Below are 25397 nucleotides of genomic sequence, written 5' to 3' on the forward strand. Positions count from 1 at the left end.
CACCTCAGCTAGAATTGTAGTTAAATTTTCTGCCCCCCCCCATCAGGGTCACCCCATGAATAGCATATTGCACCGACACTCCTTCTGTAATATATCTCCCTAAGCCTTGACTTTAGGTCTTTTCACAAAGTGACAGTGAGAAAGAAAAAAAGAAAAAGAAGGAGAGAGAGTGTCGAGAGGGGTGGATAGAGGGATAAAAGCAAAGCTGTAAATCCAGGCAGCCCTGCATTGCCTTTCTTTTTCATTCTCTGACACTCGAACGCCCCTCGCTAAGAGAAGTCTCTCAGCTATTTTCAGAAACATAAGCCTCCCTCTGTGCCCCCTGAATAAAAACCTTGAAATTGTGTTTTTCTCTCACAAAGAGAAACCAAGAGCAAGAAATTTATTTCAGAGTAACTTGAGGCCTAAAGCTGAAACACATACAAATGTGAATGCAGCTGCTGGTAGACTGGAACAACCGATACCATTAAACGTGTGTACGTGCACAGATTAACTCAACACTAACCACTTGTGTGTTTCTCTGCAGAGTTGTGACAGAATGAGGTGATGCACTATTTTTGCATCTCTGACTAATAATTGCACCAGCTTCTTTGAAAGTGGGAATCACAGGGTATCACACACTATGATAGGCTGATCACAGAAATAATAGCGTCATAATACGGATGATACAGCGGAATAGGATATGATGTAAGACGAGCATCCAGAGGGAAAATGGCCTTGAAATGACTCATACAATTTTGACAAAGCCATTTCAAAGCAGCCTTTTAGCTTTCATGATTAAAAACCAACCATAACATTTAAACCCAAGCAAGACTGTGATACATATTAACATGTTACTTAAATTCTTGTGTGCAGTTGGAGCAGCTGGAGAGTGAACTGACAGCAGACAGGGACTCGCTCCGCAGTGCTGAGTCACTCAGCACTGACTTGATGAAAGAAAAAGCCTTATTGGAGAAGACTCTGGAAACACTGAGAGAAAACTCTGAGAGACAGGTACACTTGAACGCACCTGTTTCTTTGCTGAAGGATAAACTGTGTTATGTGTAAACAAGCTTCTTGTGGTCAAGATAATGGAACACTTCAGTGCTGTTGCATCATTGTTTTATTGATAGTTACTTTTCTCAGATTAGTTTTGATCACATAAAGCAATCGTGAGATTTTAAACGCTGTTAATGTTACACTCTGTATACTGGAAAAGCATGCAGTCAACACTTTGAGACAGACAGGGCTTTGAAACAGTGCATGAAACACGCTGCTGTCATGACAAAACCATCATTGACTCTTTCAGGAAATTCCAAGAACAAGACTAAGCTGTGTAATTTGATGAAGTCTATAAAGAGCGATCTTTGTGCTATGGATTTGCATTTGGCTTAGAAAACTGTTAAGTGGAGCTGCCACTGTGATTTATCGACTACACAGATTTCTGGCTCTCTGTGGCCCAGATACAGTATGTGGTGGTGTGTCTGCAGGGACTTTATAGCTGTTAGACCTAAATCTGCCGCCCTTTGATTAATTTAACCATCTGATTTGTAAAAATCTGGCCTCAATGAGCTTCAGAGAGAAAGAAAACACAACATGCTTTCCTGAAAGATCACTGTGGGGGAAATCTGTCAAGTTCATTGTAAACATAATGCCGTCTAGCGGTGTTGTTCTGAATATTTGGGCTTCATCATGTCATCAGTCTATTACACCCATTCTGTAAGATATGCATCTTAAACATTTCTCCACACTACTAATGATCCACAATCAACAGGTAGGAGAGACCTGCCTGATATAAATGTTAATGTCTTTGTTGACCTAATGAAGCTCCATGTAGATTACTCCACTACATTTGAAAGCTAGCTTGGACATGACCCAATGGCATCATTAAAACTCATGTTGGTTCTGTAGCTGAAGGATCTGGAGCAGGAGAACAAGCACCTAGGCCAAACCGTGTCGTCACTGCGTCAGCGCTGCCAGGTTGGTGCTGAGGCCCGGGTTAAAGATGTGGAGAAAGAGAATCGAGTTCTCCATGAATCCATCTGTGAGACGACCGCTAAACTCAACAAGATGGAGTTTGAAAGAAACAACTACGTGAGTGGAATGCTTGATGTAAAAACACCGCCACACCTGAACAAACAAAGCTAAAAATCCATCATCTGTTCTTGATCTATGAACTTTGAATTGAAGTATGTGCCTTTTTTAATGCAGGTAAGGAGCTTGAGGTGATGAAGGAGAAAGGTGAAAGAGCAGAGGTGTTGGAGATTCAGATGCAGAAGCTGGAAAGGGACAATGAAAGCCTGCAGAAGAAAGTTGCAAGCCTTGGAATCACCTGTGAAAAGGTGAGTTCTGATGTCTTCTGTTGCTGTTTCAATGCACAGTGTTTCTGTGTGTCCGTTTTTACCTTTGAAACAAATCGCTTCATTCATCACTAACATGTATGTGTGTTTAGGTGTCGTCTTTGGAGAAGGAGAACTCTGACCTGGAGGCAGAGGGCCGTCGTATGAAGAAGAAGGTGGACGCTCTGAAGAACATGGCCTTCCAGCTGGAGGCTCTGGAAAAAGAGAACTCCCAGCTGGAGCAGGAGAACTTGCAAGTTCGACGCTCAGCTGAGAGTCTCAGGTCAGCGGGGGCGAAGGCAGCTCAGCTAGAAGCGGAGAACAAGGAGCTGGAGAGTGAGAGGAGCCAGATGAAGCGCAGTCTGGAACTACTCAAAGCCTCATCAAAGAAGACTGAGAGATTAGAGGTGAGACCTCACTGCTACAGGTCATACTGGAGGTTTGTGCAGTAAGAGTCAGCTAATGTGTGGAGAGAAGATTTTTGAGGAATAAAAAGAAGGCTGCTGTTGTGATTAAACATTGTAATGTTTAATCACTTGCTATGCACAAGTTACCAGGCCCTCAACAAAGAGAGTTAGAGACAGCTTACAGATTTTTGTAATCATCATCTCCAATTAAATTTTTTACAGGTAAGTTACAAGGGATCTGGCATATAATGGCACCTGGGAGCAGAACAACTAGTTCATGAATGCTTTTAATATCCCAATCTGGCTTTTCGTCTCCCAGGTGAGTTACCAGGGCCTAGATACAGAGAACCAGCGTCTGCAGAAGGCCTTGGAGAACAGCAGTAAGAAGATCCAACAGTTGGAGGTGGAGCTTCAAGAAGTGGAGACTGAGAACCAAACCTTACAACGCAACCTAGAGGAGCTCAAAATCTCCAGTAAACGCCTGGAACAGCTTGAGCAGGAGGTAGGTCACAACGCTTTTTTCGTATGAGTTAATTCAGTAGCAATATTCATTTGGGCTGAAATGAGGGCAACTTACTGACACAGCAGGCTGCTCTTTTGGGATGAACTGATTCGGCCTGGCAGGATTCGGTCAATCTCATTGGCCTAAAAGTTGAAGTCCAGACTGAGACTGAGTATGTGATTCAGCAGTTTTGAGTACTTTCCATATTAAATAAAGCTTGATAATTTGTTATTTAGCTCCAAAGCATTACTGCGGCTCATTCAGTTCATTTTAATAAAACTTCTGAGTGTTGCCAAGCAGAGTTCGGATTATCCCAGATTATTTCTCAAAATTGTTTTTTTTGCCACGTTATATAAATCTGTATCCACTTCTAACCCTTTACAAGGCAAGTGGCTAAAAATAATCCCACAAAATGATCTGAATCTTCTCCATTACATCTCCACCAGAACAAGACTCTGGAGCAGGAAAGCTCCGTACTGGAGAAAGACAAGAAGCTTCTGGAGAAGGAGAACAAGCGGCTGAGGCAGCAGGCCGAGATCCGCGACGCCAAGCTGGATGACAGCAACCAGCGGATCTCTTCCTTAGAGAAAGAGAACCGCAACATGGGCAAGGAGATGATCTTCTTCAGGGACTCCTGCACAAGAGTCAAAGATCTGGAGAGGGAAAACAAGGAGCTGGTCAAACAGTCTAGCATTGATAAGAAGACTCTTATCACACTCAGGGAGGTAAGAGGAGCCATCACAGCATCACAGTCTAAAATGATTAAAATAAATTTACAATATGAGTATTTGGAAGGAGCCAGTAATGTCCAGTTTTACTTACTACTGTGTTGCTCTGTGTGAACAGGAACTTGTGAGTGAGAAGCTGCGGACTCAGCAGATGAATAATGATCTGGAGAAACTGACCCATGAGCTGGAAAAAATTGGGCTGAACAAGGAAAGGCTGCTAGATGACGAGGGCTCTGATGACAGGTATTATCTCACAAACTGGCATACATAAGCCAAAATATTTCACTGTTCTGTGACGGCTTTTAAAACGGTTTATCCTGCAGGACATGTTTTAGCCAAGATCACCCCCACCTGCTTCTCTGCTTCTGCCAAGAAGTCAGTTTGGCCTGGCTGTCGGTGCAAACTGGACACACAAACATACAAATTTTACACACAGCACTAACTTAAGTATTGATTTTTAGGTTTAAGCTCCTGGAGACCAAACTGGAGTCAACTCTGAAATCATCTTTGGAGATTAAAGAGGAGAAGATCGCCGCCCTAGAGGCCAGACTGCAAGAGTCATCCAACCTCAACCAACAACTTCGCCAGGAGCTCAAAACGGTCAGTAACAGACACATAAACAACTCCCACCTTTAAGATAGAGAAATAACTGCCTAACTTACAGTATTTTGGACACATATTCTTAACAAACTAAAATAGAGACAACCCTGTATAAAAGCACATCCAAGCTCCCAAAAGCCAAAACGTCAATCTCTCAGCCAATCCATTTAACAACAACATGTTCTAAATTTTTCTCCAGCAATCCAAACACTAGAAAGCACTGAAAACACTGAGGGCATCTCAACGCTGCTGCATTATTAATTCATCCACTCTTCCCCTCCTATCGCCAGTTTATTTATTTATTTGGCGATAGGAGTCAGTGAAAGAGGTGGAGAGGAGTGGAAGATGTCTGCTTTCCTTCGGGGAGGTGTTTGTGTTTTGAACTTGCCGACACAAATCAGATCAAAAGCTGAAGGGTAGAGGGGAAAAGTTGAGGCCACTGTGGCCTGAACTGAGTTCAGCTGTGAATCTGTAATGGATGCTGTTTCCTACCTACTTTACAATTACTCCTGTAATAACCCCCTTCTATATTCTCCCCTTCATCATTTACTTATTTAACTGTCAAGCCTGGAGCAATACTTTACTCAAAGATATTTTGAACATTAATGTTGTAGAATTAATTTTAGGAGGAAAAACAAACTTTTATAGTGTGTTTGTATCTCTCTTCAGGTGAAGAAAAACTATGAGGCCCTGCGCCAGAGAGAAGAAGAGGAGAGGATGGTGCTGAGTTCGCCCCCTAAAGGAGGGGAAGACCCTCAGGCTGTCAGTAAATGGGAGAAGGAGAGTCATGAGGCCACCAGGGAGCTGCTGAAAGTCAAAGACAGACTCATTGAGGTGGAGAGGAACGTAAGTTGGCACAGGATGGCTGAGGATGGCGTATATGATGTTTCAAATACACATGCAGTACATTTGAGTTGTGCCTGTTTCTCTGGAGGTATTCTATTATTTGATGTATCTCTCTATGGTGTGTGTTGTCCAGAATGCCACACTGCAGGCTGAGAAGGCAGCCCTGAGGAGCCAGCTCAAACAACTGGAAACTCAGAGCTCCAATCTGCAGGCTCAGATAGTGGCCGTACAGAGACAAACTGCTTCTCTACAGGAGAATAATACAACTCTACAGACACAGAACGCCAAGCTGCAGGTAATCCTTCATATGCCATACACAGTGACATGTCAACGAGGGACTGGATCTCTGCTTTCTTGAAGAGGAAAAATTAAGGAAACAGATTCAAAAGCATTAGGTATAGTAGTACACCAAGACCCTTGAGTAGTCAAAGAAGACCTCAGATATTTCTTTGGATATTTTTCCAAAAAATATATAAATAATACAACATAAACTATTCTGCATCTAAAAGATAAGATGCAGGGTGTCTAGTCCTCTTTCAACATTGCTGTATTTTTTTAGTGGCCTTGGCAGGCCGCTTAGCTCCCTGGATTTAGACTTGTGCTCCGTGTTTGGCAGCAAATCAAACCCTGCTTATGGGTGACAGGATTTACAATGACCATATTAACTTCAAGCTCTTTCTGTGTGTACTTTCGTGGGCCTCTTCATGTGAGTGGGTTGTGTTTCTGCAGGGGAATATTTAAGCAGGTGTCTGTGTATTTGTTGAGGGATACAAGATGTTTCTGTTTAAAGATATAGAGAGACTAGATGTGTATTTGAAAGTATAAGCACACACATAAACACACTCTAATCATGACTGGAAGAGGTATTTCACACCAGGAAACTACTGTGACCACAAAATAAACATGAAAAGAAACTGTTTTCATTTTGGTGCTTTGTAGATGTAGCACACAGTAAAGGGAGGGATGACTAACCAAAAAGAGACACAGTGCCCCCTATAGACCAAAGCAACAACAATTTCTACAAACTTTACCCTTGGGATCTTTCACGTTTCATTGGAGAAGCCCACTTCTTCACAGATCACAGTGAAATTCACTGTTGATATTTTTAAATGGATGACAAAGTGTGTAATTGAGAGTCTGATGCCAGTCTTATCAACCTCAGTCTTCATAGCTTTCCAATTCTTCTGTAAATTTTCCTCACCATACCCATTGGCGATATGCCCATGTGTGTCTTCCCACCCAGTGTTTAATTTTTCTTTACTTCTCTCTTGTTCTGTAGGTAGAGAACTCCACCTTAAGCTCACAGAGTGCTGCCCTCATGGCACAGAATGCCCAGCTGCAGACCCAGCAGACCAGTGTGGAGGGTGAAAGAGAAGGAGCTCTGAAGGATAAAGAAGAGCTCAGGTCTACATACGAGCTACTACTCCGTGATCATGAGAAGCTGGCAGCGCTCCACGAAAGGCAGGCATCAGAGTATGAAGCCCTGATTGGGAAGTACGGGGGCCTGAAGAGCTCACACAAGAGCCTGGAGCAGCAGCACAGGGACCTGGAGGACAAGTAAGACTGGGCTTACAGTTTCGAGTTCAACTGACATTCCTAACCTAACATCCAATCTTTGTAACTAGAGGGTGTTTCCTATTGTAACTCATTGAAAGATGTGTAATATATGTGGATGTTTTGATGCATTTAGGTACAGACAGCTCATGCATAAGAAGGGAGAGGTGGAAGATCTTGAGAAAAATCTAAAGGCACAGCAGGAAAAAATTGCACTGGAAAACCAAACACACCAAGACACAGCCGACCAGTGCAAACAGCTCAAAGATGAGAATGACAGGTCAGCATAACCCTTACTATTGATGTTAACCCTAACACCCTTTGTTTCTGTTTTTTTTTCCTTATTTGGAAACCTTCTGTATTGAGTCCCTGTTCTCTCTCCTCAGATTGAACTCTTCCTATCGTCAGCTGATCAGGGACAATGACAACCTTCAGCTGGACCATAAGAACGCAAAGAGCCAGCTGAACAGTGCAAAGCTGGAGCAGACCAAGCTAGAGGCTGAGTTCTCTAAACTGAAGGAGCAATACCAGCAGCTGGACATCACCTCCACCAAGCTCACCAACCAGTGTGAAGTAAGGAGGCAGACTTCTTTAGTCTTTCAAATGATATGCTTGTAAGGCCCAATATCCTGTTAGTATATCATAACTGAGAAGACTTCTAAAGCCGGCTGTGTTGTGGAACGCTTATCCCCTTTTGATGTATCATGTTTGCTGTTGATTCAGGCATCTCAGCAAGTCTTTGATATGCCTATGTGTTTGTGTGTGTGTGTTAGCTGTTGAGCCAGCTGAAAGGGAATCTAGAGGAAGAAAATCGTCACCTGTTGGACCAAATCCAGACTCTGATGCTACAGAATCGCACACTACTGGAGCAGACCATGGAGAGCAAAGACCTGTACCACGTGGAGCAAAGACAATACATGTAAACCCCTGATGATAGCTGTTCTTTCAAACAGAGAGCTGACAGTCTGACTGAATTAGTGGCTTGTAATGTAGATTTGGGTTTCATGCATTTTTAGTCTTGTCTGTCTAATTGGATCATGTCATATTTCTCCACTATCAGAGACAAGCTAAACGAGCTGAGGAGACAGAAGGAGAAGCTTGAGGAGAAAATCATGGACCAGTACAAGTTCTATGACCCCTCTCCACCACGCAGGTAAACTAAAAACATAGAAGTTACTTTGTGTAAATGTATTGTAGTGGCAACTTTTAGAAAAAAACATATTTTGCCACTTCTGCAGGACTAACCTTCCTGACTCGTGCGTTGTAAAGTAGGTTTACTAAAAAAGAAATGAATGCCGTATAAAATAAACAAACCAAGAATTTATTAAAAATATAGACAAGCAAAATACCCTCTCTTGTTGCTATAACTTATATTTCCACAAAAGTGACAAAACTATACAAAACCAAACAAAGCTACGGTATGAAATAATGTTGCTCCTTGTCCTGCTCAGATGAAAGCACACATTGCAGCACACATGCTCAGTTGCTCCCATTTGGCAGCACCAATTACCTGCAGCATGACAATTAAAGGCACATACACTCAAATAACTCTATGGCTCTAACATGTATTATAGTACATTTTAATGTTTAAACTGTTTGTATATGTGTCTTTGAGTTGGGTAAGGCAACAGAGCATTCATACTGCAGCTTTAGGAAGTGATGCATCAAATATTAATGGTCTGCAGAGCTTTTAACAGCTGTATACTGCAACATTACTGCCTTCTGTATTATCAATTGAAAGATATAGAAGCTGATACACAACCTTCAAATTGAGTTCAAATCTTTTCAGCTCCCATAATCTTTTAGTGTCATTATGTATCAACCTTCCTGTTTTACTCCTATTGTCTTTTTGTTTCAATCTCTCTCCATGCAGGCGTGGCAACTGGATCACTTCAAAGATGAAGAAGCTGATCAAGCCAAGGAGCAGGGAGAGGATGCGCTCTCTTACACTAACCCCCTCTCGTTCAGAGTATGGTGATGGTTTCCTGAGCTTCCCTCAGGACAGCCAGGACAGCTCTTCCATCGGCTCTGGCTCCAACTCACTAGACGACACACTCGCACAAAAGAGGAGCAACAGTGAGTTCAAACAAAGCGCCTACACACACTTGGCAGTGGACCCAAGTTTAGTTAGTTTCAACCATGAATGAAAGAACATATGCTGAGGGTAAATGACTGTCCCAGTTTACTGCACAAAGCTTTTTTCAGCTTAACATACAAAGTATAGTGAACTTAGCCGTGATAATATATGAATTCAAATAATATTTCATACACATTTGGACACACAGGCAAAGACAGCAGTAATCTAAACAGATCCCAAAGGGTTCTATTTGTTGCTGAATAGTCTCCTACTGACACGTATCCATACACTCACCACAAATACATATATAAAACATGCAGAAAACACTTCTGATTGTGTGTGTGTGTATGTGTGTGTATGTGTGTGTGTGTGTGTGAAAGTGGGAAGGGATGTACTGGTCGAGTGGTTTGAATGGGTCTTTCCTCCCCTAACTGCTCCTTTGCTTCTTTATCTCTCTCTGCGAAGGGAGGAGAGGGCAGCAGTCACATGCCCAAGGGCAGGGGTCCACCAATGGTATGCTGCGGATGGGGAGGGTGGGCGGGGTTTGTGAACCGACTGTCACGTCTCTCAGGGCATGTTTTCGTGAGTCCATTGTCCATGTCACTCAGCTGTTCGAGAAGTTACGGATGAGCTGCGCAGCACTAAAAGGTTTACTCTGAACCTGGAACCTGGTACAAAGAAAGTTAGTTTTTCCTGTGTTTGAAACAATGATGGGAGCGCTTGATATCTGAAAGCTTTGCTAATCTGATACAAAACCAGCTGAAAATATAGACACTTTCTCCTAAGAGCAAGCATTTGTTATTTATTTTATTTTTTTAATTGCAAGTTAAAATAACACTTATTTTTGTAAGTAAAGTGACATACATTTTAATTCTGTCTTCACTGATTTAATACATCAAAATCTCGCAATGACACAGTTTGGGAAGTACAACTACACATGAGAAAAATGTACCAAGCCATTTGTAGTTGCACAAAGTTTAAATATTTACCTCAAGTGATGTCATTCTTGAGTCAGCGGCTGTCAGGGATAAAGACAGTAGGTTTGGATTTGATGGCTTAGATAAAACAGTAGTGAGCTCACCAGACTTTCAGCCCTCATCTGTCCATCATGAGTCCTAAAATGTTACCATGAAGGAAATTAGGGCAGAACTATTTTAAAACAACTTAGGTGTCAAGCGAAATCAAGCGCATCTCATGTGATTCAAACACTTGAGGAATATTTTGTGATAGGTCCGGTTCACTTTTCAAGTTTTCTCATAGTGCCCAAAGGCTCTTTTAGCTCTCACTCACAGTCAGGTCAACCTGCTGATCTGTGCAGTTCACCTGTAAATATCCGAGAAACGCCCTCTAATGTAGCATCAAAGCTATTAAAAGGTGCAATGCCTGTTGGTTGACTTTCTGTTGATGCATGACGTTAAAAGTAGAGGTTTTACTACAAAATGAAACAGTGCAAGTTAAAAGGTTTGTACTATTATAGTAAGCAAGTATTATATGGGAGTTGCTAAGTTATTTGGGGAAAACCAAGGGTCATAGACATGTGTGGCTAACGCATGATCATAAAGGTTATCGTTATTCTACTAAAAGTATACATCATTATTTTTAGACAAATAAACAGAAATGCTTTTGGTAACTTTTAAGTAAGATGTAAACATTAAGTCAAATTAACCCTCCTGATGTTCGTTTCTCTGGAACAGCAATAATGTTCCTTGGTCAATTTGACCTGGGGCATATTCAATTATCTAAAAGTGTCAGAACCCCAAAAAATCTAATTTTGAACTCCATTACTAACCATTTTAATCCAGATTTAGTCCATTGGTGTTCTTTAATTCTCACAGATCATTGTTCAATGAGGATAACTCACTCGTTTTTCATTAGAATTAATGCTAAAACTTTTTTTAAAGTCAATTGGAAAGCCCTAAATATAAATACAATAGTTTTACATGACATAGATTTTTTGTTTATTTTATTTTATTTTTTGAATTTTTTTTATTTTTATGAAGTAATATTGAAAAATTAACACCACACCTCTTCTGTCACATGCTGCCCAGATTTTTATGCTGCATTTATCTGGTTTGGAAGGCATATATTGCCTAAAATAGACTTTAAAAAGGGTCAATTTGACCCGCAACATAACAGGAGGGTTAAAGAACACACAAGGATAACACTACAGGTATAAAAAAAACGAGACATTTGAAAAAAAATACGAGTCAAACATGTAAAACAATAACTTATCTGACAAACAAACGTTCCTCTCTGTTGCTGTCAACCCCTGCTTTAATTTTTCTCTCCTCTGGTTGCACCCTTTAATATTCTTCATCCTCTGTGTTTCATGTAGGTGTAACCTTGTGACAGTTGTGTTGTGGTGCAGAGTTTGTCTTACTTTGAAGTTAGCTGCAAATGAAAGCAATCATGTCATGAACATACGAATGCTGGAGTGTGATGCTTTGAGCCGGTTGATGTGTGGGAGTGTTTGTGTGTATTGGATAATGTGTTTACATTTTTTTGTACTTGTTTGTATATTTTGTGTGTGTGTACAGAAGTCTGCCCTTAAAAATATTATGCAGAATCCAAAGAACTTTGTAGGAGGCATTTTAGTGCATTTGAAAAGCACTTGACAAGAATCTCATAAACAATGCAAGCTAATCATTGCTACTTTTTAAAAATGATGACCCACCCCTCCTGAGTAACATTTGGTAGTTGTTTTGTCGATTGCATTGTGTCTGTTGTCCAGTTGAGTGTCCAGGGGCTCGGCTCTCTCTGCATCCCTCCCCTGGCTCTCTCTACGAAAATGTTAACCACGTCCCCCTGTTCTGCCCCCCCTTTTTTCTTTTGCTTTCTTTTCCTCCACCTCCCTCGGGCTTGTTATGTCGCTCTCTCTTCCCTGTCTGTCTGTCCGTCTCTCTGGCTGTCTGTCTGTCTGTCTCTGGCTGTGCTCTGACAGCTATAAAAAGGTTGCCTTTCATGAGGAACAGATCCAAGGACAAAGACAAGGCCAAGGCCATCTACCGGCGCTCCATGTGTAAGACCTCCGTTAGCCGCCACGCTGGCCTTCTTCCTCTGCTCTCCTCTCACTCTCTTTGTCTCACTGGGAGAAACAAAGGAGGAAGAGTCACTGATGTCAGGGTGCCTGCAGATTTGGGTGTGACAGTTTCAGGTTTTAGATTTTTAGTCAGAGCTCTTTTAAGGCCTTTTGTCATTGAACTGGGATTATTTCCAAAAGTTTTGTGTAAAACAGTGCTTCTGTTACTTGATAAATTTTTCGAGATGTCTGCACTCGTTCATCCAAACATTCTAGTTGAATAATCATCACTCACTCATCCTACCGCAATGCTGCATGTAGTGACATCGGTGACTCGTCCTCTTCTTACGTTTTCCCAGTTCACCCACCGTCCTTTAAGCAGCCCCGCCCTGTGTGCAGCCTACGCTCCCTCCTGTAGAGTATATACTCTTACGTGTCACCAATGTAGTCTCACTTTGTTCTCACTAACAACAGAAAAATAAACAACACAAACATCCCAAAAAGGAAATAATCTGAATGTATTGATGGAAGAAAACAGGAAAAAAAATAGGATTATTCTCATGCTCTTTTTTAGCAATTATTCTCTATCTCTTTTATAGTGTGTTTCAATTTGATTTTCATCTATGAAGGCTTATCCTTCACTTTAATGAATGTGTTAATCACTATGCATCGGGCAGCTTTGTCATGTGCTATGTGGTCTCATTTTGTTTGTGTATCTTGAATGAAAGGCTTGAGTGTGGGTGTGTTTGTGTGTTTAAAAGTGTGTTCAGGTGAGAGGGTGGGCGAGACTGCGGGTTGCCTTTCATGCGCCTGTGGTGTATTTGCTCCCATTTTTGGTTGCAGCATGACTAAATAGAATCACCAACCGCCGGATCACTGCTACTCGCACTCACCATGGAGGACTTGAAATGGAGCCGTATTTGCCTCTCTCTCTCTCTCTCTCTCTCTCTCTCTCTCTCTCTCTCTGTCTCTCTCTCTCTCTCTCTCTCTCTCTCTCTCTCTCTCTCTCTCTCTCTCTCTCTCTCTCTCTCTCTCTCCTCTCTCTCTCCTCTGTCAGCGTGCTGCATTTCAGATCTTATTCTGCTGACATGGACTTTCCTTCATTCTAAACCAGGCGCCGATCTTTTATTGTACAGTGCTGCCTCTGCCGCTTCACGCAGCTCTGCATGCTTTCATGCTTCTTACTACTTACCGCCGTATACAGCTCAGTAAACAAAGTGCATAAAGACAACAGCGTCTTGGTATTATAAGGCACCCGCCCCAAAAAGTATCCTGCGATGATTAATCCTATAGCAAGATTCAAGAACAGTGAAGCTGCCATCTTTGTGCACTTTGTATTTGTTTGAATATTTGATGGGCTTTTATAACACCCGAGTGCCTGCATGAGCCCTTAAGTTTCAGTATGCTGTATTTTATTTTTGTTATATTAGATGGATTTAGTTATTTAGTTTGAATATGGTCTGCTTCTTTATTGAGGCAATGTGAAAAAACAAAAGCAGCTTGACCAACTTTTACTGCTCTAAAATGTTACTTTAGTCTATTTAATTTAGTAGCCCTGAGTCACATTTCCTGAAGTCACAGGACTTCATTTAGCTTACAGCATATTAAGGATGTGTTGTATCATCATGTTCCAGTCCTTACTTTCCTCTCTCCGTCCCTTCAGCTATGAATGATCTGCTGCAGACGATGGCGGTGGCAGGCAGCATTGAAAACCTCGATGGCACTGAACCTGGAGATGATGGCCCAACTGGCGGCAGCAGACGCAGTGGGCAGCGTATGAAGGAGCTTGCCTTTTCCACCAACGCCATCGACTGCGCCACGCTTACACTCCCCAGTGCACGGCACAGCAGGACAAAGCAGCGACTGCAGGTCAAAGGTCAGGATGGAGTTTCATTTTAAAGATTTGATTTAAGAAAAACAGGCGTAGTAGCTATGAATCACTGCATTCCAGATATGAGGATGAGGTAGGGATGCACCGATCCTACTTTGTAGGTCCCGATACATATATCCATACCTGGGCTTTGGTATCTGCCGATACCGATACTAGCCGATCCGATCCTGGTATTGATTTAACAATCTCCATTCCTTTATGTGAGTTTAGCATCATGTTTTGGCAACTTCAGGCTTTTCTGACTTTGTAAACCAAAATAGAATGACATTTTAAACTGACAGTATCATTATTCAAGAGATTACCAGCAGTTTTGTGAGTTAATCTTCATAACCAACAGATATTACAATTCAACTGTAAACCTCATCAGTGGATAAGAGGAATTAAATATGATGTATTAAAAAAAAATGTTTCCCTCAGAAGACGCACATGGCAGTTGTAAACACAGAAAAGCATAGAACTGAGATGAATAGATCTGCCATATGGATCGGCACTATATATCGTCCCCTTGTCACCGATATCCGATCTAGCTTTTTGAGTCTGATCTAGACGATATCCGATACCAGGATTGGATTGGTGCATCCATAGGATGAGGTCTAACTAATTTGAGAGAATAGTTTGAAGGTAGTTTTGTCTTATTACTCTGTTTTGTTCCAACAGAAAATGCGTCCTGTGAGGATGTCGCCGGTTTCCTTAGAGAACCAAAAAGCCAAGGTAAGCCTCAACAGACAACAACGTCCAACTGTAGATGTTCAAACAGAACAAACCACGCTTCAAAGTAGAAAAAAAGAAAGATAGCCCCTAAAAACAGGTCATGTCCTCAGCAAGCCCATTGCTAATCTTTGGGCTTCTTTCCTGCTCCTCCATTAAGCCTGATCTCCAGTTGGAGAGTAATTTTTTGTGTGTGCAAAAGAGGGAGAGATTGGAGCCTCCATTGAAAGTAGGATTGACACTAATTCAGACTTCAGGATGTTATCCAGGGCAGTTAATCTGCGGACAGACAACTATCATCAGTTCTGTGTCACTCTAATGTCGCTGACCCAGTTGTTAAACAGTCCACAAAACACGACACACATTACCCTGCACTTAATCTAGTTTTACACTCTATCCACTGTCGGGTTTTTGTGTCTTTTTTAAAACACGTTAGTATTTTTACCGTCAATCTGCTTTACTTTTACAAATTACTCTCAGACTAATGCACAGAGTAAATTTAGCTCACTCTATGCTGTTTGAAATGCTACTATACTTCCAACAGGTCCTTCAGTTGCTGCTCCATTAGTGCCCCACCTGGAGTCTACTTAGCTGATGACTTCCCAGAATGTACTTATTAAATCCAATACATCATATGATGATGAGACCCATTTCCTGTTGTGTCTCTGTTATGGCTGCAGGAAATGGAAATCCAGCAACATTACTGATGGAGTAACAGCCCGTAGGTCATCTTCCAGAGACGTTATCGATTTTTCCGACAAGTTTTGTAGCTCCCACAAAGTTTCCACTATTTAATTCTGAGCCTCTACTGTGTGTGTGGATCTAATAAGAGATATTAAACTGTGCTTGTTGCTCTGCAGGCAGCACTTAGGAGTAGTGTGAGGTCATTTGTCACATCCAGCTGTGTGTGTGTGTGTGTGTGTGTTTTACATCAGGCCTGCAGGTGTATAGCAGTGCTCTGTCTCCTCCTGTTGAGCGGGGCGTTACGTGCAGAGTGCCCTGTAGCATCTGTAGTAAGTGACCACTCTGCACTCCCTGGGCTGGTTTACTACATTGCATACAAGCACTTCATTTTACTTTCTAATTTGATGTCCTGAAACCGGTTTGAGATGATTTCACGGTTCCTGGTTTCCAGCTGAGCTTGTCCCTACAAAGACACTCAAAGCAAGGTCACACTGTCACCGCTCCTTTTGCTTTCCTTCCTTTTTCTCTATCTCTCCTCCTAAGTTGAACACTGAACCACACCTCCTTTGTCTTCTTTTAATTACTAATTAACTCCGTCTATGGTCTGCTGGTATTCAGCGTTGTCTTATCAGTTTCCTCTAAGGTGGGTTGGTTCTTGGATTTAGGCGTCCCCTGTCCTCTCTGTCAGTCCTTGCTTTGTGTATTTGCTGGACATATTGGGGCTGCAGCCTGGCACTGAGCCCTTCCTGTCCCTCTGCCTGGCGTGTGCCATCTGCTGCCCCAGCAGGAGACGCTCTCGCTGTTAGCGTTCACAAAGGTGTTACGCTTTGTTTGTGCATGTCTGTGGGAATACATAGAAAGTGTGTATTTGTTTATATATATATATATATATCCTAACTGCGTAAGTTTTGTGTGTACGTGTCTTTGTGTTTTCCCTCTTGTCCCTTACCCAGCCTCCAGACCCACCAGTCTCCATAGCAACAGGACCACCAGTAGTAATAGTAACAATAACTCCCACCTCACTTCTCCTCTGGAGGGCAAAGGTATGCTCCTCCCTTCCCTTACCCTCCCTTTCTTTTCCTCTCATCCACTCTTCCCTTTCTTCTTGTCATTCTGTATTTCTCACCTTGATGTGTCTTATTAAAAACTTGATCTGTTTGAGTGGGTTACAAGTTTTTCTCCTCTGCAAACCCCCTTATGAGGGGAGCCGTGCACTTTGAGAGATGCTGACTTTTACTGTAGCTGCATTCAATCTTTTTGTTTCCGTTGAACAAATCCAAATGGGAACAGTTCCATTTACTCTGAACGATGGAACAAACATGATAAAACATTAAATACATGTAGTGTTTTAGGCTTGATTTGATGCAGACAGACATCTTGTTGAATTTCCATCATAATAATAATTCATGTAAGTTGTCTTTTCTTAAATCAGTGATGGATGGAACAGTTTATGTGAATAAGTAATCAAAACCAAGACATGAGGCATGGGATGGCATGAAAAATAATGTTTTAGAATAGATTTTAAGATTATTTGATTGGTTTTTAAATCTCTTAATGGTCTTGGCCCTTCTTATTTATCAGATTTGCTTTTATCATGAGCCAGTGAGAGCCCTCAGGTCTTCAAGTAGTGGACTTTTAAATTGTACCAAAGGTAAGACAAAGACTCATGGTGAGGCAGCTTTTTATTATCACAGCCCACGCCTGTGGAACTCACTACCTGAAGATCTGAGGGCGGCACAGAGCATCAACATTTTAAAAGCAAACTCAAGACCTACTTTTTAGTCTGGCTTTTAGCTGAGTTTTATTCTTAACAGTTTATTTATTTATTTATTTATTTGTATTATCTATTTCAAATTTGAGTCACTTTTATTCTACTTTATTTATTTATATACTTATTTATTTTAAGTATAGCATCTTATTTTATTTTACTGGTTTAATATTTAGTGTTTTGTTATCTTAGACATTTATTTAATTTGGTGATTTTAATTTCCGTGTTGAGTTTAACATCTGTTTAACCCCAGTGTTCCTCATTAAGATATCATGAGAGCGTTTCCATCAGTTTGTTCAGCAACTTCTTCTTTTTTTTTGTATCTATTTATTAATTTTTTTGTTTTTATTACTATTGTTGCATATTATGTTCTTAGCCTTAGGATTGTGGGGTTGAATTGGGGTCGGGCTGGGGGTAGGGATCTTTTTCTTAATTTATTCTATTTTAAGTTGTTTTTATGTACAGCATTTTGTGTTACAAGTTATTGTATGAAAAGCGCTTTATAGATAAAGTCTGATTGATCGATTGATTGATTGATAATGGCCTCAACAGTTAGTTTAGAGCAGTTTAATAAGATATGGTACATTTGTTATGTCTGCATTCTTCGTAGAGAAAAATAAACAAATAAAAAAGAAGATAACCATTAAATCCCCTGCATAATAGTTGGAAATGTATCTTGACATTAAAGTCTGTATTATTATGAGTACAGTCCCTATTAGTGATAGACGTCACAGATTCTCTCCGTGTCCTTATCACTTGCTTTCGATTCCACAGCCACGTTGAATCGGCTGCCTCAGCAGACCTCTCACAGCGAGAGCAGCGGAGAGTTCAGGCCTCAGGTTTAGACCAGGAGGTGTGGTCCAGCAGTGGCAGCAGCCCGTCCAGCAGCCAACTCCTCACGCTCCCCCATCAGAGCCCCCTGGGGCTGCGCAGGTCCCTCGACCCATCCACTGCAGCGGGAATCCCCGGTCAGCTCCACAGACCAAAATCCCAGAGACGAGGTGCGTCCCTGCAGCAGTTTTTGGATGAGGGTGGATCGTATCCTGCAGAGGTGAGACCTCAATGTTTTTGTACGCCATATTTTATTGTTCAGATCAACCTGTAGATGAGAGATACGCCGTTCTGTTCGGTTTATGACTTTGTTTTCTTTGTGCTCCACAGTCTGGCAGTCAGGAGAACCTCACTGTAGACTCTCCTCGCCTCTCCACTTCCTCTGAGCACATGCAGAAAGAACGCACTACAACAAAGGGGCGTGGCATACTACGCTCCTCCAGTGGGAAAGCCGCGCCAGTCAGCTCTGATCGCCCACCGAGATCTGCTGGACAGCCAGGACGCCCCACCCTACGTAAGGCGGAGAGCACCCGTGTAAGAGGCTCCATGCCGGTCCGCCTCCAGCCTGTCCTCGCAGGTCAGAGCTACATCTGTCTCTGAACGCCATGGACTCCGCCTCCTCCACGCTGCCCCGGGCCAGCAGCGTCATCTCCACCGCTGAGGGCACCACGCGGCGCACTAGCATCCACGAACCTGCTCTCAAAGGACCAGAGGCAGCCTGTGTCCGTTGACCCATCCCCTCCTCCTCAATCCACCTCCTGCCAAGGCTGGGGTTCGCTCTCAGCCTCCACCCAGTGAGTACCACCCCACAGCCCAACCTAAAGGGACCCCTTACCACCACACCAACACCCCCCCTCTGCCCAGTCTCTCAGCCTTACCTTGCCATAGCCTGGAGGACCCCGACCTCTCCACCCTTGAGTCTTTCCTCGCCCGTCCTTCACTGTAGAGTCCGTATTTATGGACTCCATCTTTAGGTGAGTCGGCGGGCAAAAACCTCCCCTTCCTGTCACTAACCCCACCCTGGGTCAGCAACATCAGCGGGCCTCCTGTCTCAAATAAAACACACCCTCCGCCTCCTCCTCCTAACCCGCACCACATTCCCTCACAAAACCAGGCACTTCACAGCCAATCAAACGGCCAGATAAGATCCAGTCCAGCCAGTCTCGCAGAGTTTAATGAGGGCGCTGATCCCAGTCAAGTGAATAATTCAGATCAGCCACTGAACCCAGAGGACAACCAGTCCCTGTGGTACGAGTACGGCTGTGTGTGATGACAGGGAGGTGCTGGCCTGCTCACCTTCTCTTTTTTTAAACCAGACTAACAAGGAGGAGAGCGACAGATCGGATCAAAGACAGATGGTCCTCCTCTGCATGTATTCATACGAGCACTGTCCGTCTCTGTGTGGTGTTTTTGTTTCTTTCTGTTCTTCAGGGTGCTGAGTCTCGACTCTGACTCTTTTATTTGTCTGTTTGATATTTTTTTTCTGCTGTTCTTTTCACTGAGGGTGGGACTTTGAAGAATGTTCTTCTGTCCAACACTTTTACCATATTATTGTTTCCTCATTGAAGCAGTATCACTTAATAACACTATGCTATTATCTGCAACTATTGGAGGTGAACCTGTCATGAAGAGCTGTCTCTGCACTGTGTGACAGATGCTGTGACGGTAACTTCCTGAGATCTAAATGAAGAATCTTTGTCAGATAATAGCTTCACTCCCGGCTGTCTGTGTGTTCACGCTTTATCTCAGTTGCATCACTCGCTCAGTTGCACGGCTTTTACTGTCTGACCCTGAACCGTCATTTTGATCACTGTGATCAAATGCTCTTCATGTTCCTTTTTTTTTTTCTGGACGGTGTGACCTGTTTGGTTCTTGTACTTTTCTTTGTTTTCTTTTCATTGATGATGACGGGGTTCTGCTCTGGGTGGGTTCTCCTGGGCTGGTGACTAAATGATGAAGCTTCATTCTAAAAATGACTGAGGGGGAGGCTCAGGGGGTTAAGTGAAAGTTGACAGTGAAGAGCAGTGGATGTGATTAGTATGAAATCATATGTAGACCGTAGGGGTGTGCGATATGGGAAAAGAAATCATATCAGGATTTTTTATTTTTGCAAAATCACGATCACAATTTTATCATGATTCTTTCATTTAGATTATTCAGACTATTTTACAAGTTATTACCAGTAAAACAAACCAATTTACCTCTTTAAAATCATAGCCTTAAACGGATAAAAGGATAAAAGATATTTTAAGACAGGATAAGGGAGAACGGGGTTGGTTCACACTTTTACTGTTTTGATGATTGCTCATCATCAACATCTTTCAAATAGTCATTCCTACATTAATTGAAGCTTAAGGTGTTGGCTTGAAATGTGTATCCTTCTCATTTTCCAACTCATTGTAACAAAGAGGCAATTATTATCAAAGACACTCTGACACATTGTGACAACCAACCCCATCACGAGGATGGTTGTCACACACTATGGGTTGGTTGTCACAATGGTAGTTCAATGGGAAAAATCTTTTTAAAAAAGGCAAGAAGGAGAACTAAATTTGAAAGTTTAATTGCACTGACAAGTGATAGGCCTACATAACTGAATGCATTTTAACATAAAATGAGCAAGGAACATGAACAGGAAACACATCTTAGGCCAGCCTATATAACAACATAAAGACCAAAACAAATAGGCCTAACAATATGGCCTACTCACTAGGCTACATGCAGTCACCGTCTGAGTTACAGTGATGGTAAATGTAGGGTCTGTGCACTCCAACTCATTTCACCATGCATGATTTTGCCAACATAGGGAATGGTTGTTACATGTGACAACCAACCCCAAAGAGAATGTGACGACCAACCCCAACTGGATTTTTTTTGCTAGCATCAAGGCTAACAACCATCTAACAAGTACTGAGCTAGCTAATAAAAATCTAAACTATAGCTTTACCCTCACACTTTGTAAGGTAACACTTGTTTTGTTATAAACCCATCGTTTAAAGCCTAGAAGAAAAATACCGAGGAGCTGAATATTTACAATTTGACATGAAAAACACAAAAGTCCTCTCACCTCAAGTTCAGCTGTCTTACTCCAGAGAAGACCATGTAGGTGAGCTCTGATCCTAATTCTGGAAATATCCATACCCCAATTTGAGAGACAGTGCCCTCTGGTGGCGAGATATAACAAGTGTGCCAACCAACCCGTGTGACAACCAACCCCTTCTCCCCTACTGTTTGAACACTTTTTAATTTAGTTAAGCAATTTAGAAAACTTGTGCAAAGTACAATTAACATCAAACAGAAATAATGACATGCATAACATCAAGTTCTTTTAGTCAGTCTTTTCCTTTTCTTAACCCAAAATGAAAAACAACTTAAACACAACATTGAAGTAAGGTGCACACCTGCTGGGGGATCATGTCCTTTGCAAGATAAAACGTTACTGATTCAGTTCCATCTTTCCAGCACTTACTTGTTTTCTCATACCGAGTGACCTTATCAAATGCCTGTGTGAAAGTTGTTTGTTTTGCCTGTGTGGATGGCGGCACAACAGACGTGTGTCTGTAGTGCTTACATGAAGCGGACTAACAAATGGTGTTATTCAGTAGAGAGAGAAAAAACAAAGAGGGATAGAATGTGCACTACAGACGGTTCTAGGATCTCTGTGCTTTGGCAGATCGTCGTCACATTCTAATCCTTCACGATCTAAGATCGTCATATCGCACACCCCTATGTAGACAGAGTCATTGGAGCAGGGAGATCAGAGAGTAAGTTGTGAGGGTTTTTCAGATTGTTTTGTGGATGAAGCTCACATCATTTCCTTTGAAACTTTAGTCCTCCTGACTGATGAACTGATGAGAGAATGAAAGGTGCATATTTGAAAATGGTTAATATTTGATCATGTGAAGACTGACAAGATCTTGTACAGATTCTAGAAATCATTAAGTTATAATCGATGACGAGCGCGGTGTAATGTGCCAACACGAGTAGTACTTCCTGCCTCTAGCTCCTTATTTATTCCTGATTTTATGCTCTGCTGTTTGAAGTTGCTCTGTTGTATTTATCTCACTCTCCAGTATATGCAGATATAAAGTCAATGAATGTTCTTGTCTACAGATGTAACATAGATTGCCTTTGTCCTACAGATGTGGAGGGCAGAAAGTCTAAAAGCAGAGTGGGGAGCCGCAGCAAAGCTGCTAACCCCGCCCCCCCCCCCACACCCTCGTCTGCTACCATGCTGTGAGTGCGTGGTGAGTGAGCGCTGCTCAAGCGGGAGAAAAACGGATCGGGGTGGAGGGAGGGGGTGTTCGGTCTTGTCTCCATGGGAACCCTAAAACATGGTGTAACAGATGTCGTCCAGCCTGCCGTGCACTCGCCTCCCCTGCTTCTCTAAGCTGACACCCCCCTGACCCCTCCCTCCCTCCTCCCTGTCCTGTTTGTTGCTGAATGTCCCTGTGGTGCCAAACTCCTGCTCAGAGCCTGATGGGACCCTGACGGACTCTGGTCTGTTTGGCATATGGGCCATTTCACCATCGGAGTGGATGAACGCTTTGCCTGTTTGTGTCCCGAAATCCCTCAATACGAGGAGTTCCCCGACTCCAGGATGTCCCTGTGTCCCTCCTCCATGATGCTTCTTGTGTTGTTGGTCAAGTGGACTGCTCACTGCTTCCTGCTTCCTGCTGGAGGAGAGAGATGTGTTAACGCTGCTTGTTGTTGCTGCATGGCTTCTGTGTAGCGCCGAAATCCTTCCCCCTTCTCGTTCCCTTGACAATGCATGTAGATCCAGGCTGCTCCCCCTGTCTGCTCTTGTATATCACTGTCTACTGATAGTGTCTGACTTTTAACTCTCTCTTTTCTCTCTTTCCTCTTTTGTTTCTTTGAACTTTGCCTCCTTATTTTCAAATCTGTCTCTCTTTTCTTCTCTTTCTTCTTCACTCCTCTTTGCTGCCTGGGACTCAGAGAGAAAGGTGGCCTTGGAGCTGTGTGTCTGAAGCCTAGTAGAGTAAATCTGCTGAGACCGTCAACAGTGAGAAAAGATTGTACGTCCCAGTTTTCCCTTTTTCTTTCCTGTTTCTTTCTTTTCATCCCGGGACACTTGAGTAGAGAAAAGTGGCTTCCTTCTCTGTTTTGTTTTTTTCTTCCTTGAATCAAGGAAACAACAGAAAACTACTAGAAAATGTTGCCGTGAGTTTTTTGTTTTTCTACAAATAGTAAATTTGTGGCAGATTGCACTGCCACGTGTCCTTCAGTGTGACAGACTGCTAGATGTGCACTAGACTCTTTAGACTAAAGGTTCAAGTGCCAATGTTCACACCTCAGCCAAAAGGGCGATCTTAAACCAGACTGATGACTCCATTTTGGATCTTCTGTGCATCGGGACCTTCTTCTGCCTGCCATCATAAAAACACAAGTCTTTTTGTTAACGGGACGCATGAGCAACTTAAGACGACCTTCAGTCAGGCTCGTACCAAAACCTTCTCAAAGCATGTCGGCACCAAACATTTCATCAACTGGACCTGCTATCAGACTCATCAGTCACAATCTGCATGGAGCAATCAATCAGCCAATCATCCCACTTCCTTTTGTCCAATCAGAGAGGAGGACAGTGTTCAGTGGGGATTTTATTCGCCAGGATGCCAAATGAACTTGGACGGAAGCCATGACAGCTGTGCGATATCGGCATCTCTTTGCCTGCCAATCACGAGTGACGGTTGTGTGATCTGAGAGAGAGAAAGAGAGAGAGAGAGGAATCATGGGAGAGTTCCAGGTCACCTATATGAAAGTTTGCCTCTGAAACAAACCCTACACTCATCGTAGCTTCATCTTAGCTTGAATCATTCATCATCACGGCTCACTGCTTCTTACGTATCGCTCTGCTTCCTGCTCTGAAAAGAAACACACACACACACACACTCTCTCTGTACAGTTCAGTAACTCATAAGTATCTTCTCTGAGAAAACCCTCAGTTTATAAATCTGACCGGAGTATAGGTGACCTGTGACCTGTCCAGTGCAAACAGAGCGTGCAGATTTCTGCTGCTGTGTTGAACATGATGCTAATGACGAGACCCAGTGTTTTCCTCTTTTTCCACTTTTTACATAAACCCATTTGATGTAATTAAAATTCATCAAGACTACTTTGTGCTCTTTGTCTTTGTGTTATATACTGAAAAATGCACAACTAAGTGTCTGAGCCATCGCAGAAACCTGAACCTCTGAAAGAATGAAAAAGATGGAAGAAACCTCCCCCATCACAACCCTCTGTTTCTGCTCCACACTCAGTGTAGCACTTTGACGTTTAAAGAACAAAAGAACATAAATATAGAATTACTGAAACATGATCTGAAATTCATCAACAACGTTTGCTGCTTAACCCTCCTGTTATGTTCGTTTCTCTGGAACAGCAATAATGTTCCTGGGTCAATTTGACCCGGGGCATATTCAATTATCCAAAAGTGTCAGAATCCCAAAAAAATCCCAATAGAAATATATATATTTTTTAAATCAAATTTTTAACTTCGTTACTAACCATTTAAATCCAGATTTAGTCCATTGGTGTTCTGTAATTCTCACAGATCATGGTTCAATGATGATAACTCATTTCATTAAAATTAATGTTAAAACTTTTTTCAATATACATTGGAAAGCCCTAAATATAGATACAATAGTTTTACATGACATAGATTTTTTTTTTTTATGAAGTAATGTTGAAAAATTAACACGACACCTCTTCTGTCACATGCTGCCCAGATTTTGATGCTGTATTTAGCTGGTTTGGAAGGCATATATTGTCTAAAATAGATTTTTAAAAGGGTCAATTTGACACGCAACATAACAGGAGAGTTAACTGAAATTGATCAATCATTGCAGATAATGTTCTAACACACTCCAATCAGGTAAAGTATACAGGTATTACCTGTTGATGTATTTTTAACAGCCTTAAAACTTCACCTTGTAAGGAGAGATTTATTTTGGGGGTCAGAAAGAAATGTTTTTCATCAGGAATCACTTATGATGGCTCCCAAAGGTCCAGAGAATAAGCCACCGTCTTGTTAGGGTTTGATCGTTTGAAGGACCAGGCTAAGTGAGAACACCTGTGAGTGTTTGCGAGGCCACTGATCAAAGATTAGCTCAACAGATTTTGAAATGTGCAGCCTCCTTGTTGCTCCCAAGTTGTTACTGTCCACACCTTGATCCATGCAGAACCCATTCCTCCCTCCTGAATAACAAGGAAACGGTCATGTGAACTTGTGTTGAAGGAGACACGTCACCATGAATCAGAGGTATGAAAACACTCCATAGAACCTTAGCAATATACTTTGAGCACTTCTGTCTTAAAGTTGTGGTCTGATAATACTCAGTAAAGCTGTTGGTAGAGGACATGAACACCCTGACATGCTTATGAAAGTCTGTGTAGGGATGAGTTTGTTGTAATAAGGCATTTTTATAATCTATAAATACGTAGACG

General features: G+C 42.2%; 1 protein-coding gene across 1 annotated transcript in view; it reads left to right on the forward strand.

Moving 5' to 3' along the window:
• LOC117811584 (girdin-like) overlaps positions 1–24066 on the forward strand; it is an 82624-nt gene extending 58558 nt beyond the window's left edge. Inside the window, 30 exon segments of the mRNA XM_034681944.1 lie at positions 856–993; positions 1891–2077; positions 2191–2321; positions 2432–2725; positions 3045–3227; positions 3674–3952; positions 4074–4198; positions 4417–4555; positions 5225–5401; positions 5535–5696; positions 6681–6958; positions 7092–7235; positions 7342–7528; positions 7729–7874; positions 8016–8108; positions 8829–9031; positions 11974–12051; positions 13715–13927; positions 14600–14653; positions 15586–15663; positions 16288–16377; positions 17877–17932; positions 17935–18153; positions 18264–18491; positions 18493–18537; positions 18539–18625; positions 18627–18689; positions 18691–18859; positions 18862–18905; positions 18907–24066. Of these exon segments, the coding sequence (XP_034537835.1) occupies positions 856–993; positions 1891–2077; positions 2191–2321; positions 2432–2725; positions 3045–3227; positions 3674–3952; positions 4074–4198; positions 4417–4555; positions 5225–5401; positions 5535–5696; positions 6681–6958; positions 7092–7235; positions 7342–7528; positions 7729–7874; positions 8016–8108; positions 8829–9031; positions 11974–12051; positions 13715–13927; positions 14600–14653; positions 15586–15663; positions 16288–16377; positions 17877–17932; positions 17935–18153; positions 18264–18491; positions 18493–18537; positions 18539–18625; positions 18627–18689; positions 18691–18859; positions 18862–18905; positions 18907–19203 (4587 nt within the window). The 3' untranslated portion in view covers positions 19204–24066.
• Positions 24067–25397: the final 1331 nt, after the last annotated feature.

Source organism: Notolabrus celidotus, chromosome 4, assembly GCF_009762535.1.
Source record: "Notolabrus celidotus isolate fNotCel1 chromosome 4, fNotCel1.pri, whole genome shotgun sequence".
Taxonomy (NCBI): Eukaryota; Metazoa; Chordata; class Actinopteri; order Labriformes; family Labridae; genus Notolabrus; species Notolabrus celidotus.